General features: G+C 36.6%; 1 protein-coding gene across 16 annotated transcripts in view; it reads right to left on the bottom strand.

Moving 5' to 3' along the window:
- Nucleotides 1-371: 371 nt before the first annotated feature.
- slc4a7 (solute carrier family 4 member 7) overlaps nt 372-19,313 on the bottom strand; it is a 49,319-nt gene continuing 30,377 nt past the window's right edge. For 7 of the 16 annotated variants that reach the window (XM_079894421.1, XM_079894423.1, XM_079894422.1 and 4 more), the window contains 18 exons: nt 16,430-16,587; nt 16,181-16,268; nt 15,335-15,481; nt 15,036-15,139; nt 14,018-14,192; nt 13,707-13,840; nt 12,661-12,906; nt 12,450-12,555; nt 11,813-11,974; nt 11,619-11,732; nt 10,559-10,720; nt 10,233-10,484; nt 9,475-9,543; nt 9,187-9,360; nt 7,637-7,768; nt 7,356-7,447; nt 3,171-3,278; nt 372-2,367 (listed from right to left, as the gene is read on the bottom strand). In XM_079894421.1, coding sequence (XP_079750547.1) covers nt 2,286-2,367; nt 3,171-3,278; nt 7,356-7,447; nt 7,637-7,768; nt 9,187-9,360; nt 9,475-9,543; nt 10,233-10,484; nt 10,559-10,720; nt 11,619-11,732; nt 11,813-11,974; nt 12,450-12,555; nt 12,661-12,906; nt 13,707-13,840; nt 14,018-14,192; nt 15,036-15,139; nt 15,335-15,481; nt 16,181-16,268; nt 16,430-16,587 — 2,505 coding nt within the window. In that variant the 3' untranslated portion in view covers nt 372-2,285. Of the gene's footprint in view, nt 2,368-3,170; nt 3,279-6,470; nt 6,523-7,355; nt 7,448-7,636; nt 7,769-9,186; nt 9,361-9,474; nt 9,544-10,232; nt 10,485-10,558; nt 10,721-11,618; nt 11,733-11,812; nt 11,975-12,449; nt 12,556-12,660; nt 12,907-13,706; nt 13,841-14,017; nt 14,193-15,035; nt 15,140-15,334; nt 15,482-16,180; nt 16,269-16,429; nt 16,588-19,313 lie in introns of all 16 variants that reach the window. The other 9 variants (XM_079894425.1, XM_079894424.1, XM_079894429.1 and 6 more) reach the window with 3 other exon arrangements.

Below are 19,313 nucleotides of genomic sequence, written 5' to 3'. Positions count from 1 at the left end.
ATATATGTGTGTGTGTGTGTTTATATATAATTAACCAGAGATTCATGAGGGTTTTGGTAATTTTTTTCTCGTTCGTTGCGACAAACTTTTGGCTTCATGCTACCCACAGCCGGAACTACTTTTCTCCGTGTATAGATATGTGACGAACCGGCGAAATAGGTATGAATGCAATTTCCTGCGAAATCCGTCCTCCTGATAGCTCTGAAATAACTTATAAATCATTATAGTTTTATGAAATTATGTAACAGATAAGATGAAAGAGTTTTTTTCACTCCCATTTTTTTTTTTTTTTACAAGTTACATCGTGTAAGAGTATCATTAAGACTATTCAGGGAAATATTGAAAAAATAATGAACACACGGTAGATTAAAGACAACAGAAACAGTTATTGCTTTAATAAACAACTTCATTACAAAAGACAACTCTCTCCCGTTGTTTGTGTATTGTACAAATGCAATGTATCTCCTATTTAAATCTTGATTTGGCCAGTTCACAAGGGAAATATCTGTCTGAACTGAAATAGTACATTATACATTGTGCAGACAGAAGCTCAGAACACCACGGCAGCAATACTTGTTCAGAGTCCTACTGTGAGGCTTATACAGTAAGATACTAATGGTGTATGACACAAAACAATCTTCCAGATATTCAATATCACTCCCACCCGCACTCCAACTTTAACCGATCAAATTTAGCAAGTAACTTACCGCAAGAATAAAAGTGTACAACCTACTGATTTAAAAACAATCATAGAGAGCCTTCACATGTAGTAGTCAGAGGTATTTCATTTTCATTGTGGGATTTATGAAGTGCTGTGTAAGCATGAGGACAGTAAGCTAGTTCACTACTGCAAGTAAACTCTACTCATTTCAAATCAACTACACTTGGCAACTTGAAAGAATACATAAAAACAACATCAAATAAAATGGCAATTGCTCTGTTGGAGTATCATAAATATTGCAAAAAAGGGTCTTCAACATCTGTAGCTTTTAAAAATGAGTTGGGGGCAGAGGCTGCACTTTTTTTGTCCAGTGTTCAAATTAAAAGACATTTCTCATCAAATAAAAAGCATAAAGGAGGACATGCGATCTTGAAACAGAGAGGATTTGAAGTAGTGTGGGGAAAGAGTGCAAAAAAAGAAGTTTCCTGAGACTGCTCTAGATTAAATAAGTTGTTGTGGTGATGGCAAGCCTACCTAAAGTGCACATTAACAGCGCTAACAGAAGAGGAAAGAAATGACAGGCCAACAACACTGCAGCAGTCCTTCTGCCCCATCGCCTCCGCATACTTGACCATTAAATGACCGTTAATAAATTAGTTGATTAACACATTGTACAAATCAAAAGTACTAACAATACAAAATTCTATTTCATAACACTAAAAAAGAAACAATGTAAACATGAAAAAAATGGGGGCAAAACTGATATTGCTTGGCTCTATAACACAATCTAGTTTTAATCGTCCTGACCTGCTATTCATTTTCAGAGTGACTGCAAGAATGAATGAAAACATTTGTTTAGTTTATTCGCATTCTGTGCTATCAACTGTTCCGTTTTAATATAGTATGTGTCCATAAATCATCAAGCATTCTGTCAGACCGTCAGTGGGAATGACATTTTTACAATTAAAGTACAATAATAATCATTTATTTTGCATTCAGGTTTATTATGTCCTTCGTGTGACATTTTAAAGTGTTCGCTTTTCACGTTATTATTTTTTTTTTCCAAAATCAGTTTGGAAGGTCAGTCATGCAGCTGAATGTCACTACCTTTGGTCTCAATGAGACATTTTCTCATATGTGCATTTGTTTCTTTTAAATAGCAGCACTCTGCAACAAACAGCATTTTAATGTGCTGAAAAGAAAATCATCTTAAAGCGATGACTTGAAAACCGTGGTACCGTGAAAAACAGGATTTTTGAGTGTAAAACTAATTCTAAAAGACTTTGTCTTTATATCTATCTTGAGAAAAATAATAAAATAAAATCAAAATCAAATATGAAACCAAAGAGGCCTGGGTCCTTCATAACATACCCTATGTCTGAAAAAAAATTGGTGATTTATTCATATTAAAAACAAATTGTACAAAATAAAAAAGGGTTTGTTGGTGTGGTTAAAAACAGAAACTTAGATAAATATACCTGGAACTCATTTCTCAGCCCTCTATCGGGCACTTCTAACTTTGGCTTGGCTTAGGCAGGTTGGTAGGGCTCACAGAACGGAGCAACACTGTTCCAAACTAGAGGACTCTGGGAAGGGCCCTGCAGGGTGTCCACAGTGAGCTCTCTCATATTGACGTCTCTGCATCCACACATTTATCCCCCTGCTCGTCTTCCACACTGATCTTAATGCAAGCCGTCTTCTCTTCACTGTAACGCAAAGAGAAAAGATGAAGGGAACATTTGCAATAAAAGTCACCTAGCACAATTTTCCTGAATGTTATCACACCACCATACTAGCAACATACATAATCACATTAGATGAAGCACAAAAATGATGTCAGACATCAGAAATGTGCAAAAGCGTATCCAACACACAAACTTTTCACATACGCATACTTTTTAAACAATAGATAAAGGCCTGGTCACATGAAAACAAATGCGTCTAATCGAAACATATAAAAGTCTAAAGTTGTATGTATGTGTGTGTGTGTGTGTATATATATATATATTCAGAATTATACACACATACACACATATATATATGTATATATATATAATGTCGAAAAAAATTATACATTTAATTGAATACAAATATAACATAACATTTCTTTGTTTATTTAAAAATTATTGGAAAAAAGATCAAAATAAGGCTTGACAACTAATAAGGCTTAATAACTTTTATAAATATATATATAAATATTAATTTTGTGTATAAACATTTTTCTTTTTAACAAATGAGGCAAAATGTATTTTTTTATTCCTTAACAAAAAATACTTAAATTATTTATAAACCCATCATTACCTAAGTATTTGCACTGAATCAAATGCAATGATATGCATTCAAATGAAAAATTGATGAACAGGCCTTTACTGTTTAAAATGTACAGGTCTACAGCTTTTACATCTAGACAAGGAAACAGGCTGTGCATTGAAGCAATGAGAGGAAGCAGAGTATTGTGATGTGAGAAGTGTTTAAAACAGGGATGAGGTCAGAGGTTAGGAATGGCTACCTGGCACTATGTTTCAATACTTTGGCACTGTCAGAGCTCATGGCAACAGCTTTCCACACAGCAGTTTTGGCCATCTCATCAGATATGTTAACCACAGAGGGGTCAATGCTGTAGAGAAGACACATCAGAGCACTTACGGCTGGTCGGACACACTTCATCACACTCTTATCTCTTACGGTTCACCAGCACTGTGCTTGATGGCCATTTGATTAATAAAGCATGAAACAAAACATCAGATGTACAAAAGACAAACCCTCCCAGCACAGACCCTTCATGTCATTTCAGAGGTGAGCATTTAATGGTGTCGTAATGATGTTCATAAGCAGGGGTGCGCATAACTGGTGAGCAGATGCGTAGCAGAAAACGTGGAGGCAAGCACTTTAGAGTACCAACATTTTTAGGGTTTACTTAATGGAGTAGGACTTTTCTCCATCTCTGGCAATCATGATGATAACAAGTGTGTTCATTAATTATTAGTGCTGTCAAAATTAACTCGCTAATGCACACGATACATTTTTTTCAGTTTAACAAAAATATTTTACGCAATTAACGCAGTATCTGTTTTTTCGTCATCCTTTGGCTAGCATTACAATATATGATAATGCTCTAATTTAAGCAAATGCTTTAAAACCATTCGCGCGTGATAAGAGAGAACAGTGTGTAACTACTGGCACGCGCGTCTGTGAATCTCCTGTCTGTGTGACGCACACTCGTGCCCACAGAAAAGCGCTTCAGACAGTGCTTCAGACAGTACAATTATGCCAAAATGCCCATTTTGTCGAGTATCCTCGCAAGCACAGTTAAATGAGTTAAATTAAGTCTTAAATGTACGTTAAGTGTTGTGAAAAAATATGATGTGCACCCCTGTTCATAAGCAATATGTCATGTTAGTAATCAAAGCATGTTTGATTAAGTCATCTCTACCAGCAGAATTTCAAAGATTTATTTGCTCCCTTGCTAAAAACGAAACATTGTTTTTCTTCTGTAAGGCCCATCTATTGCATCTAGATTAGATAAAGTAACTATGAAAAGGACACGAAGCAAATCTGAGACAAAATGGACAACCTTCCCAAACTACTACTTAAAACAACAAACAAAACAAAAACACTTTCAAAGTTTTTTGGACTTTGAAAGCAAAATCACATTCACAGGGCAACCTAAAGTGCAACTAGTGGTTTAATAATACCAAACTACACTACCATTTAAAAATTTGTTATTTAAAAAGTAGTAAGTATCTTATTCTTATCAAATGTACATTTATTTATCAAAAACACAGAAAACTATTTGAATATATTTTTAAATGTAATTTATTCCTGTGACGGAAAAGCTGAATTTTCAGCATCATAACTCAGAAATCATTTTAATATGCTGATTTGCTGCTCAAAAAACATTTCTTATTATTATCAATGTTGGAAACAGTTGTGCTGATTAATATTTTTGAGGAAACCATGATACATTTTAGGATTCTTTGATGAATAGAAAATTCAAAAGAACAGCATTTATTTGAAATAGTAAAGCCATTTATATGCTGCGTCCGAAAGCTTATAAATGCTGCCTTCGGAGGATGCATTTAAAGGTAGGAAGGCTTCAAGGCACGTCAGAATCCAATGTTAGCTTCACTTCCTGTCTCCTGAGATACCTTTTGAAGGCAGCATAGATGTATCCTTCACTGCCTTTGATATCCCACAATCCTATTAAACCGTTACGCTGCCTCAGAAGTCTGTCCGAAATCAGTCTCAACAAGTCAGCTGCCTAAGTTTTCGGACGCAGCCATAATGTTACAACAGATGTCACTTTTGATACTTGCAAAAAAAAAGTATTAATTTCTTTAAAAATAAATAAATAATAAATCTTACTGAACCCAAACATTTGAATGGTACTGTACAGTATGTCTAAATTGTGTTTAATCATCATGGAGGAAACCTCTGGTTTAACTTTGAACACAAATTTGATAATTTGTGTATAATTTGAATATAATTTTAATAATAATTAATCATAAAATATCTTACCACATAATTGCACAATTGGCCAGTCAGTATCAAGAAATCTAGAGAGCCATGTGTAACAATGTGGATTACTTTGGCCTTGAGAGTAAATTTACATAACTTGACTTCAACTGTCATTTGAATGTTTAATGAAAGTCTCTGCTCTAATTTTAATGCCTCTAATAATTCTGTAAATAGAGTTAACCAGAGGTGGAAAGTCCAGGGGTCAGAAAGTAAAAGTCCTGCCATATGTTTATTCTACTCATGAACTTAGCCAGCTGATTTCACTAATTAGTTCTAATTAGCTAGTATCTCCTGGCTGAAAAACTGTGCTAATTAGCAAATCCAGGTGATTGGAACAAAATACTGAGGAGGACTTTTACTTTCTGAACCTGGACTTTCCACCTCTGGAGTTAACCCTTCCGACATGGAGTAAAATGCTCTTGAAACCTGTTAGTGAAGTCTAACAAATGTATTGGTCAAAGTCAAACAGTGGTCTGTCAATGAGCCCGTCAGTGGCCTGTCTAATTTGTTTAGATATTATTAAGCACTGGTTTACACATGGAATGTCGATTACTGAGCATTCAAGGTAAATCATAAGCAACACTCATCATCTGAAGCTGTTTTGCATTGTTAAAGGATGAGTTGAATGAGGTGCGTGTGTAGTTTCCCACCACTGTTAACCAATGCAAAGCTGTCAGAAGAAGATTTAGACTCGTAACCATGCACTCACACGGTGATGTGCAAAATACTCTGTGTTAATCAAATATAAGTGATGATTAACATCGTGAACTGGGGCAAATTCCAATCGGAAGAAAGCATCCTATGCCCTACTCACTCCGAAAGGGAGAGCCTTTGAAGTGGGGACTTTGGAGGGAACAGGGCACTTCTCTTCTTCGGGCCCTGCATATAGTCACATTTACCTAACGCATCTACTATTAAACACATTTCTTACCTATGAAACTTATTTAAACTTAAAATTGACAAAAATGTGTGTAATATATCACACAAAACAGCTTGAATAACTGTTTATACATGTTAACTCAAACTCTATCACATGAGGATCATGAGGATTCGTCACCCTGGGTCACATGACCATACTTCCTTTAGGTGACCTTCACATGTTCCCTTCGCTAACAGACTTGTGGAAGGGCCCTACATAAAGGGATTCAGTTTGTAACACCCCTTCCAATGGCATCCCCTTCCCAAAGTGCCTTTCAAGGGTGCAAAAACGCAGATTGGAATTTGCCCCTGTAAAGAGGGAGTATGCAGGAACAAGAACACAAACAGGCCTGCGTATAAGCAAAAGACCAACCACTCCGCTCGTGTGTTCCTCATATGAGGCGCCGGAGGCTACACTGTCAGATCTGTCTCAAAAGAAACAGGTCAAAACTTACTGAATGAGGCCAACACTGTTTGCTTAAAGGGTAACTCTCGCCAAAATGCAACCTAGGGTCTTTTTGTTAATCTACCCGAGGCAAACTTTCGTTTAAAAGCATAATTAGAATGGAAACGCCACTTTTAAGTTTGACCGTATTTTTATTTTTTGGTCAAATTGCCTTTTGAATGGGGCACTTCTATGATAGCATAAAAAAAAATCGCTATTTTTAAAACGCTAAGAAGGCTCGACACAACATGAAACTTTGCTCGAAGTATCACCAGGGGCTCTGCACATGAACTCGAGCACTGAGAACATTGTTTGTGTTAAGAAACAATACTAAAATTCAGAGTCAGTTCATTCACATTCGGAGATCGACTATTTTTGACTGCCAAAATGCCGGCGGACACAGCTACAGTGAGTTGTTCAAAATCTTTCTTTTTAGTAAACTCTGTTTTCACAAACAATGTTCTCAATGCTCGAGTTCATGTGTAGAGCCCCTGGTGATACTTCAAGCAAAGTTTCATGTTGTGTCGAGCCTTCTTAGTAGTGCCCCAAGCACTCCCATTCAAAAGGCAATTTGACCAAAAACAAAAATACGGTCAAACTTAAAAGTGGCGTTTCTATTCTAATTATGCTTTTAAATGAAAGTTTGCCTCGGGTAGATTAACAAAAAGACCCTAGGTTGCATTTTGGCGAGAGTTACCCTTTAAAAGAAACCCACACAAAGAAATGCCTTATGAGAAGAAATGCTTATAATGCTGCAGTATAAAAGAGATCCCGTGAAATTTTTAAGTATGTGACTTATGAACCATCACCAACCTGACTTTAAGGGCCTTCACTGGGATTCCCAGGTGACCACTACCATCAAAGGGGATCTCTATTCGTCCTGCCTCCATCATGCGCTGTGCTTCCTGGGCAGACACATTAAGACAAGAAAGGTGCTTAGTAAAAAAAAATCTATTAAGATGGAGCTTCAGAAATATTCTAAATCTGCTTATCATCAGGAGAAGTAAAACAAAGCATCACATTGATGTTAAATGCATATGAAGAGGTACAGGAGAGCCATCTTTAAATTTTCAGTCTAAGTACTGATCAAATACCTCTTTTGCTTTTTTCTTTTTGTCATCTTCCTTTTTCTTCTTGCTTTCTGGCATTAGGTCATCCAACCAGCTAAGCTCCCTCTTCGTAAAGCAGAAATCTAGAAGCTTCCGCACAAATACCAGAGCAAGAACCTACAGAAGATGAATACAAGAACTGAGTAAAAAAAATGCAACAATGGATGATGAGCAGTGCAATCTGAATGAAGATTAACAAAAAATACCCATTTCAAAATGCAATCTACGAGCATGCATAGACCGAATCCAATTTTGTGCTGCTTTTTGAGGAAATTCTGCAATAAACTTGGTTAAACTGAGTATACTGTGTACTTAACCCTGTAGCCGAGAGCCGATAGTGTAATAAATTTGCTTTCATTTTTAATAAACATTTAAATTCAGAAAACTATGCAAGTAAAATGCAATAATGAAGTTATGTTGCATATATTTATATATGTCACTTTGAAAGTGCTGTGTTCTTGTGCCTTTTTCACATTGCAAGAAAAAAAAAAGACATTTAAATCAACAATATCTGATTATGTACTACAGAATTTGGATTGGAATCTGGATTCTATTGGATTACACTTGAAATCCAATTTCTCTACCCAAAAAGTGCATCTTTTTCTCAACTTCTAATCCTTATTAACAGGGCTTAACGTTTCACTCAGATTGGGATGAAAAAACAGCAATATAGCCTGATTATTAGATGATTTAATTACATAACACAGAATGGCGGATTATTACTCTATGACAGCAGATGGCGCTTATGGAACAGCAGAAATGCAGCCGATACCCCAGAAACCCCATGAACAAAGCAGGTGCTGGTTTCTGCTTCTGGACAGTATTTAAATGTTTCAAACAGACATTACATTTTTTTGTATTCGCTATGTTCATCACAGGCTATTTAATAAGGCTATTTATTTTGAAACTTAAACATTTTTACATTTTAACCTGGACTAAAACATGGCCTAGATATTGATTACAAATGTTCTTATTCTTTATTAGTGTTCAGTAACACTTAAGGTTCCATTACTTAACATCAACTAACAATGAAAAATACTTCTAAAGCATTTATTAATCTTAGTTAATGTTAAGTTCATTTACTAATACATTCTTAAAATCAAAAGTTGAATCTGTTCATATTTAATGGACCTGAGCTGAGATGAACAAACAAAGTACAGTTGTATTTTTATTAACCAACATTAACAACGAATAATAACTAACTGTAACAAATGTAGCTATTGCTCAGTGTAAATGTTAATACATTAACTAATGGGACCTTATTGTAAAATGTTACCAACTGTTCTTTATTTTCCTTGTAAATGTATCCTTGTATCACTTCATTACGGTTTTACTTGATAAAACTGCATTGCACCCATAAAGTTTTTTAATGCACTCCGACATTTTTTAACTTAAATTTTGTGTGGCAAAACATGATCCAATCAAATCTGAGATGCATTGGAAATGCCTTTTGTGTATTTGATCTTTTTTAGCCAAATTGCATGTTAATGCCAGGTGTGAAGGGTACATATGAGTGGGTGAGACTATATATTTACCATCATAGGGAAGACCACCGCGGCAGCAGTCGCTTTGATGACCCACAGCAGCACCAGGCAGGTGAGCTGAACTATTGTGAATATGTGAACCTTCCACAGCGGCACGTATCTCAGGTAGATCAGGTCAGGCTGGTGCTTTGCAGGCATCCCGAACAGCTTAATACGGTCAAAGAACTGCAGAGCAATGAATACAAACAACATGACCACAAATTCATCATCATCTTAGATTGAGCTGCCTTTATGAAAAAGACCATCAATCCTGTATTGTGAATATGAAAGTCCACTAACCTGTATGCCTTTGAGTGAGGACACACCCATGTAGAGGAACACTCCATACAACACAGGCATTGGTATAAACTATGAAGATATTAGAAAAAAAGGGGAAAAATACCATTAACCCTGTAAAGCCTGACATAAATAATAGTCAGAATTTTTGTTTAAATGAAAGTTTAAACAAAATATTAAAACAAATAAATATTTAAAATGTGCAAATACCGTATGTTTTTATAGAGTATCATATTCGATACATCAGGTTTTTAAGGCTCATATAGTATGATATAGGAGAATGTGGAAAATAACACCTCAATTTTATTTAGAGGCCCAAACTGTAAATCTGTAAATCATTGAGATCTTTATAACAGTACACTGTAGCAGACAACTTGCATAAAACTTAATATATTTTTTAACATGATTTTTCCAAAAAGTGATGTATGGATAATCAAGTAAACCTAAATTGCTTCAGTTCAGCAAGTGTTCATCTTGAAATATTAAGTATTTTTACATTTTATAATATATATGTTATTTTGAATTAAATCAGTAAAGATTTCACAGCAAAAGGACAAATGAAGGAGGACCTTTTTAGAATTATACTAAAAGCTATCAATCAGACGACAGAAGGCATGAAGTAGATTGTGTACAACAGGTTTTTCAGCAAAGTTTTGATCATGTTGATAATTTAGAGGCCTTAGATTTTTGTGCATCAAATATGATACAGTAGACTTGCATACATTTCATTAAAGAAATTCTGCACTATAAACTAAGCGTACCTTTAGAATAGATGTCATAAAGACAGAGAGACCCATAAGCACAAAGATCATGAGCCCGGTAACCCTCTGCTCACGGATGCCCAGGAACTTGGGCTGCTCTCCCGGGGCCGAACACTCCGACTCCACCTTCAGGCTGTTGACGTGAGAGATGGAGAGGACAGTGGCAGCGACGAACCAGGGCAAGCCCATCATAGAACACACGCCGAGCATCACGGCCACCACCAAAAGGTCAAGATGATACCCACAGCCTTTCTGCAGCAGAACAGAACCATGAGCACCAGCACCGCTGCAGTGCTCTGATAGGCTGGATTAGGTGTTCAACTGACCTTGAGCTTGTGTTCTTTACGGTTGATGATGACAGCGGTGATCTGCTGATCCATGAAGATGAGGATGGTGCATAGGAGGGCAGGGATGGCTGCTGCTATTAACGTCCATGTGGGGTTATCACCCAGAGGTGAGATCAGCCAGCCCCGATTCTTAGAGGTGGGCTACGGGACAGAAGAAAAACACTCTTTTTATGATGAACATAAAATGTGATTTATTAGGGATGCACAATTGTTGTGCCATTTCGGCTATCAGCCTACATTAGAAATGGTTTTATTTATTGGTTGTTGTGTACATGCTCCTTTCTCATATTTTTACATCTAGATCACCTTTGTCGTGATTTAATACTCAAATAGTCAATTTTTAAAAGCAATAATAATTTAAAAACACAGTTCAATCTTTTTCAGATATCTAAATGAATTTCAGTTTTTCATACATTACATCATGTTGTGATGCCTTGTAACATTTAAAATGATTGATTTTAGTTTCAAGTGCTTTTATTTTTTATTTTGGTGCTCAGGAAACTTCTTTATCAATGTTGAAAACTGATTAACAGCTGGTTAATATTTTTTGTGGAAATCATGATAACTCTCAGAATAGTAAGTTTTAGCATGTTATTGAATATGGCAATGTTAATGTATTTGGTCTTGGCAGGCTTTATAGAAAAACAGGACAAGAGAGGTTAAATCAATAGTCAAAGCCCAGCATGATAACAGACAACAGAAACAGCTGGGGTGGTTTTAGAGTCAACTACACCCTGCTAAGTGTGTTTTCTGTTTGTTTTGGGCTGCTTACAACAAATTTGACCATTCAGATGATGATACACTCATTGCAACTCTTTTAGGAGATATAAAGCTGCGTAAGCAACTTCTCTGAGAAATATTGACTCCAACTTTTCTTAGTAAAATAAACATGGAGCAAATTTGGGGGAGTGGAAACAAAGGTCAAAAGTCCAAAAACCCTAAAACCAGCCAAACATGTTTTCTTGCATTGGGTTTAATGACTCGTCAGATTACGATGAACAAAAAAATAAAAAATAATAGAAAATACCATTCATAGTACCTCAAATCTATCTGGGACATGTAGTTTAGGAGAGGGGATGCCCACCAAGTAATCAACCAAGGCCATAATCATGATGGTTATAAAAACTGCAAAGTCACTGATGGAAGAGCGAACCTGTAGAGGATGGAAACTAAACGTTAGAGTAAATGACACTGTATCAGCACATGTTCAGGTGGAGGAATGACTCTACTGACCTTAGTGGGGAAATATCGCTTGGTCTTGAACTGCTTGAGGAAGGATGACAGGAAGAAAGTGGTGAAGAAGAGAATGACTGACCAGAACAATACATCAGGGATGTACGGGCCATTATATCCACAAGCAGGACCCACAAACTCGCCATGGAGTACCTTGCAATCCTTTAAAGAGAGGGAGAAAATGACAATTACAACAAATAATAATTAAAGATGTTATTTATTTAGATATGGATACAAATGCAATGGGTTGTCAAAAAGATTAACATCTTTTAAAAATTCATAGTTTTTTATTAAATGAAATATAAATGCATATAGTGTTTCCTTTTTAGGTGATATTTTAAACAGGTCAAGCTTCGATGATCAAGAAATTCTATTGAACAAAAAATGAAAATTATTTTACTTTTATTAAAGGTTCCATATAGATTTGATTTAGAAATAAATATGCTGTTAAGAAGTAGTTTAGTCATCATTTACTAATAAACGAGATTCTGGCAACTGGACACCTATCCTGATGTCTTTTGAAATTGGACAGAAAACAATGAAAAAATTAAAATGTTTAGTAAATGTGTAAATGCCGTTAATAGTATTTCATGTTAAAAGACACTTCAACTGTAGTCTGAAAATATGAAATGCTTACTTTCACATTAAGCTCACTCCAGTTAATGGTCTCAGGAGTAAACCCTGACTGATTCCATGCCAGTACCATCTCCTCTGTGGTATTGGCTGGAGGTGAACACTGACATCTGAGGGAAAAATATTAAATAATTAGAATTAACGGGCCAAGTTTATTTTTAATCTAGCCTCTGAATATATGGTCTATTTATACACCAAGTAAAACACTTCCTTACGTGTAAAATGTGAGGTTGTCCAAATTGTCATGCATGTTGATAGGGTACATCTCCCCCAGTTGGAAGAGTTTCTCCAAGGCCTCATAGATGAAAATGATGCAGATGAGAGCAGCGAAGGCTTCCTCTGTGAATCTTGTTATATAGCACACCAGAGAGCTGGCGTCTGTGGCAACCAGCACAAGGCACAAGAAGGCCGTCCACAGGCCAATGCTAGTGCGCAGAGGGAGGTAGGACAGATTGTAGTCACTGTAGAGAGACAAATAGACATGTTATATGTTGCTCTTTGTAAAGGCATCTGCTAAATGAAGAAATATAAATATCTTCTACTGTCTGGATTATTCAATGTGTTTTTCTTCACTTCAATATAGAACCAAGCCAAGCAAATGCCGCATATTTAAACACTTCAAATAGTAGGATTAAACAAGTAGGATTAAAATGAGGCTATGCTGAACTTAAATGTGTTTTGTATGTCCAGAGCGCTGCGCCAACTCTTTTCTGCACCAGTAGATGGCACCACGGTATGTATAGTTTAAAAATCAGCATTTCCAAACAATCTCTGACATCTGAACAGACTGAGTAGTATTTACTCTTTACTAAAACTTTTTTAATGGGTAGTTGATGAAATGCCAAGCAATGACTGCACTGTGACAAGTCACACTTAATTTAAAACTTTTTTATACAATAGTTTGTTACAAGCCAATCATTTGTACAAACGGTTAGTGCTGATATTTCATATAAACATCTGAGTGCTATAATTTCATTAAATCACGAGTTTGTCAGCGATATAAACTGAATTGATTCATTAAGATGAACCGTTTGAACTGAATTAATAGAATGTAATACTGCAATAAAAATCTATATCTTATAAACAAACTAAATAAATAAATAAATAAACACACACAGACAGACACATACATACATACATATATATAAACAGTCACTAATTGCAAATTATATCATTTGAGAATAATGGCTGAGGTACAGAATAAGGAGAAATGAGGAAAACTATAAGGAGTGACACTCTATTGAAAGTGAGTCTCTCTCACCTGCAGAACTTAAAAAGAATTTTCTCAAAAACTAGAACTGGCCCAGTGCTGCCCAGGATAGTGAGAGGCTGACCAGAAAACAGAGAGAAGGCCACACCGGTCAGTGAAGCTCCAAACAGAGACTCAATGGCACTCTAAAACAAACGCAGACAAAAGGACTGTCATCAAACTGTAGGAGAGTTTCAAGCAAAGAAAACAGCATTCTGTGGAAGTAGAAATTAAATATTTAAGGCACAGGAAATGGCTACTCTCAGAGCTTTAATCCTCCATTGATCTTTCCAGGCAGAGCCAAGTCTACAAGTCTGACTCACTATGTTGTTTTTGGTGGCTTCCCCCAGAAGGCCTCCGAAGGTGATGACGGGGGACATGCAGGCACAATAGAGGAAAAGGATGGAAGCTAAACACTGCAGGCTGATAGCGTCCTTCACATCTCTCCAGTAAAACGGAGCTTTCCGCCTCACATCTAGCACCAGACCCCCGAATATCCTGTGAAAATTGAATGACAAAAAAATTCAACCAGGTCATATTTACAAAAGCAGTGAGTAAAATAAATAATAATTTGAAGATGTCAACAAACAACAATAATAATAGTGTTGTTATTTAAAAGCAAACATACACACTTCATTATAATAAAATAGAAAATAAGCATCACTGTTGGTAATTACAGTGGAGTTAACTATGTAAAGTCACTACATTAAAGGAAATAAAATTAGGAAATGCATTTGAAAATTATATTATTTCTCATTTTGTTCTAATGGCTGTTTGGGTGTGCTGTATTTTCAGAGCGCTTTGGGGCTCTTAAAACACGTCTTAATGAACGGCACTCTTACACAACCGTCTCTGGCCGGCCACTTAAGCTGCACATCAGAGGGGCGCCACTGTTAAATCTACTGCCTTTATTCAATACCTCCGACATGAAAGGCTTAGATAATTTGCACCATAAAAACATTTTTACCCCCCTCCACTTAATGCGTTTATAATAAGGTCCTCCTTCATCAAAAGAGACTTAAGTAAATCCAACATTACCCTCTCTCTCTCTAACACTGTGATCAGCAGGGTTCAGCTTTGACACGCATTCATTCGCATGTCCTTAAAGTCCAGATACCTTAATGGCTTAATGTAAAAGCACAACACATCTAAGTACGTCATTTATATAAACCCATCAGCCATATTTAGGGAATCATACATAACAGAATCTCTCCTTTTTGATATATAGGTTAAGCCTCATATGAATCCAAAAACATACTAAAAGTGACCAACTTATAATATGGGTGATGTGTGTAAAAGAGTGTGCAGTTTATAAGTGATGGAGGTTGTACTATCTCTGACCGTCCTGTCCTCTTGAGTTCAGGTCCAGTGTGGTGTTCCTCTTCATTGATAATCTCTGATAGTGGAGCAGAGCCATTAGGCATGGAGGGCATCTTTCTCTTCTCCTGCAGCCATGAAATTGAAACAACAAAATGTAAGAGGCTAAAAAAAGAGCAACAACATCGCCCTGTTAACCCTGTGGCTCCTGGCTGGCTTCTTGCAGTGATTAAACCAACAACCTTCTGGATACCACTTCTGAGCCATAACCACTAATCTACAACAGCCCAAACTCCATATCTCGACTCTCAGGCGATGATTACCTGAGACGGGACGCTCTTAGGCGGCTCGATTCGTATCGTGGGGTCCCATTCTCCTGGAGGCAGCACTGTCACCTGGTCCAAGAACTCATCTATGCCAGACAGAAGGTCATTCCTGTCTTTGGCTTTGTACGCTACATCATGAAAGATCTGTCATGGTGTTAGAGAAGGCAAGAGCATGCAATTATGCAGACGTAAATGGAACTGCTGCAATCTTAAATTTGTGATTATGAGTAAAGACAGTTTGAGCATCCTTCAAAATCATCTCATACAGATCTACAGATCAAACGTTTGGGGTTTAATGTTTTTTGAAAGTCTCTTTAGCTCACCAAGGCTTCAGTAATTTGATCAAAAATATAGTAAAAACAGTAATATTGTGAAATTTCACTTTTCACACTTATTTTAAAGTGTAATGTATTGTTGTGATGGCAAAGCTGAATTTTCAGCTAAGGTCGGAACCATATAGGCTTTTGGGCAGCACATGAAGGCTTTTTAGTTCAGAATCATTACGGTAATTACAATATAATCGTAATTTGAAAGATGCAAAGTTTGTAAAAAATTAGACACGCCCTATAAACTTAAGACAATACAACTTATTATTGAATGGGGTGTACTTTATGTCTCACAGCATTGTATTCATTCAAATAAAATTATATTTACATTTATGCATTTTACAGATGCTTTTAATCAAGGTGACTTGCATTGTAATCAAGGTATACATTTTTTTCAGGTCATGAATTCTCTGGGTATTGAACCCACTACCTTGACGTTGCTAGGGACATGCTCTACTGTTTGAGCTACAGGAACGCAGACTAAGAAATACAGCATTGTTCAAGGGAGAAGCCTCACCTCATCTGTCATTAAAGTAGCTATAGACCTGCCAATCTCATGGTATTGGCCCCCTTTACCGAAAGGTCCCAACAGCAAGAAGAGAAACCTGTAAATAAGTTGAGGAAATAAATAAAACTGCAAGAAAAGATTGCATAAAAGGCTTCACATACATACCATAAGAAGAAACCTAGTGAAGTCTCCCTGGGGTGTTATTTGTGTGCATTTATGTAAATGCAAGTTATGTTTTCATGGGTGCTTGAGCGCTACCTTGTTGGAACAGGAACTTCGGTAAGTCCAGTGAGAAGAACAGCAGGTGAGAGACGGATGAAGGCAATGATTGGACGCTCAAGGAAATCAACTTCCCCCACCAAAACATTCGAAGCCTCAGCGCCTGGAGGAATTTTCTTCATGAAATTCATGTCCACCTTAAGAGCACAAAAATGTAAAGATCAGGTACATAGTGCTGACATTAGACGTTTGTGTGTTTCTTCATGAACCTCAAGAATGGGGTATTGGTTTGCTGGGAGTGTGCAGTTGGAGTAATGCTGTCTTCAAATGCTATCGGGATTATCGTAATAACGAGTTTCCTAGTTAATAATTGCAGATGAACGACCTCCCAAATCGTATTTACTACTGAGAAGCTTGGGGATAATTTTGATGCCCAATTCCCCGAGTTGGACGTGCCATAAACTTTAAACATGGCGGAGGGGAGAATGATTTCTGCTGTGACTGGTATTCTACATCGTCGTTAAACTAGTGCATATTTACATATATGAATAATCATTTGAAGCTCATTGTATGTTTTATATACAGTGAAAACAGCCTATTAGAATATGTATATGGTTGTCAATGAATGAGATGCTAAATATATAATTTGGCTGTAATACGATTTTCCCATTAAACAGGCAAAAATAAACCTGGTCTCCTCTATGATTCCTGTTCTTTCCAACAACAAAGCACTTGAACCTCGACAAGCTCATAATCACAACTTCAGAAGAGGGAAGTAGGAAATTTTATGATAGCATGTGAAGGCAGCATAAAGCCCAAAGTATACAGGGATGCCGTCACACTACACAATTTGTTCAATTGACTTCCATTCATACGCATGCGAATGCGTCAGACCGGAAACGCATGCTCATGCGAAAACAAAGCCACTTGAAGGCAAGCCTGCAAGGTTAGCAAAAAAAGTGTAACGCCTGTTAAAGCCGCGTTCACACTAGACTTTGAGCATGCAAAATTCCTTGGACACTGCAACTGTCATGGTATGACATCGTGCTCTGCAGCATCTTTTTTATAAACATGAATTCAAAATATGACAAATAATAATACATTCAAAATGTAAAAATAAACAATCTACAGCTTTACTGCAAAAAATCTTCTTTTAATTCAGCAAATTGGTCATGCCGTGACGTATTGATATACTACTGGTCACACGTCCTCACGTGATGTGAATTTTTTTAATGGATGTCAATGGAGGAGAGGCTTTACAGCGCTGAATAAACTGCTTTTGTGGGAAAACAGTTTATCATTTAATGAATCGACAGCCCATTTGCTAATCTTCAACATGTTTGGTCTTAAACGTTAATTTTGGATTGGTATTTTTTTAGAGTTTACAATAACAAAAAATGCTGTTTTATAAGAGCAGACAATTGAGCAACAGGTATGATTTAGTACACGGCACTTCTCATTTATTTCTATGGTATTCACAAACAGTGATCGACTGTCGCACAACTCTGAACAAAATTCAAAGACGTCAAGGATGTAATGTGATTGGTTATGAAGGCACACATGATCCAAGTTAGCCGTTACACTTTCTCTAATGGTAGAGCCACAAACCGTCGTATCTCCCAACAATAAGACCATATTCAATGGAAAATTTTGCATTTCGCAGAATTTCAAAGTTCAAGTTTAGAAAACTTGTTTGCAAATTGATGCGAATTCGTATCACGTGAAGACGTGTGACAAGTAAAAGATCAATACGTCACAGCAAGTCAAGTAGATTGTTTATTTTTACATTTTGAATGAATGACTATGCAGGCCGTTGACACATGCACTCAAGAATGTTTCATATTTTTCCAGTGTCTCCGCTATTTTTCTCCAGAAGTTATAACCAATACAAATGTCTTTGTATTCTTTTAAACTAAAGTTGCGGCTATCTCATCACACCCTCACACAATCGCTTGTCAATCTGGCCGTCTATTGTTGTTGCAGTCTCTAGTATTGTTTTGTTTTTCCGTCTCTTTCGTTTAGTTTTCTACTGTGAAAAATGGCCCGGGTCAGTGTTGCCAACTTATGGAACAACTGATTAGTGCAAAACAAATTCAATGCACATGTGCGATCTGCACGTACAGTACACATGTACAATTCTGGTGACATAATTTGCATCACGCGCAATGTACGCGGACCCTTGCATACGTGTACAAACTGAAGTATACTTTGGGCTTTAAACCACATTCCACAGTATTACAAAAACCAGACCAGGAAATCAAACTAGTTCAGTCTAGTGATGCGGTTCTTTATTTCCGATAATCATGCAGTAATTAAAAGGTTTCAAGACTTCAGGAACTAAATTTCTGCCAAACTCTGGCTAAGCCAGTTTAACATGGTTATCAATGGCACATCACATACACTATGAAACGCACAAAAATAAATCTTGAGAAACAATTCTAAGATAAACCATTGACAATGAACAAAAGCAACAATTACACAACCAGCTAATATACCAAACCACTGACATGTGAGAGAAAAGTGATATTTCACAATCCACAGGACAGCAGAATGTAGACCAGTTCAGTCTGGAGAAATGTTTTTTCTCTTAGCGAGTCACGTTTTTCTAACCAGGATCAGTATACATGGGAAGATGTCACCTAACTCCTAACAAAATAGGACATCATCTGAAGTTGAGGATCAATTGCAGAATGAAAATAAGCTATTGAAAAACCCAGGTACTTTTAACACCCAAAAAACATTGTCTAACTTCTTCCAAGACAGGTGAACATTCGTTAAAAAACAGGTTTCAATCGCATTTCAGTCTAGGGTTTCTGTGTTATTTTGAAACAAAGCTGTCATAATGAAACTATGACCGTGAGAATTTGTTTAAACCAATACTTCACTATGTTTCAACAGCAACTTCAAGCAGAGCCTCTCTTTG

This window comes from Squalius cephalus (assembly GCF_949319135.1).
Source record: "Squalius cephalus genome assembly, chromosome: 15".
Taxonomy (NCBI): Eukaryota; Metazoa; Chordata; class Actinopteri; order Cypriniformes; family Leuciscidae; genus Squalius; species Squalius cephalus.
The sequence above is the reverse complement of the archived record's forward strand: the minus strand, read 5'-3'. Positions and strand labels throughout refer to the sequence as shown.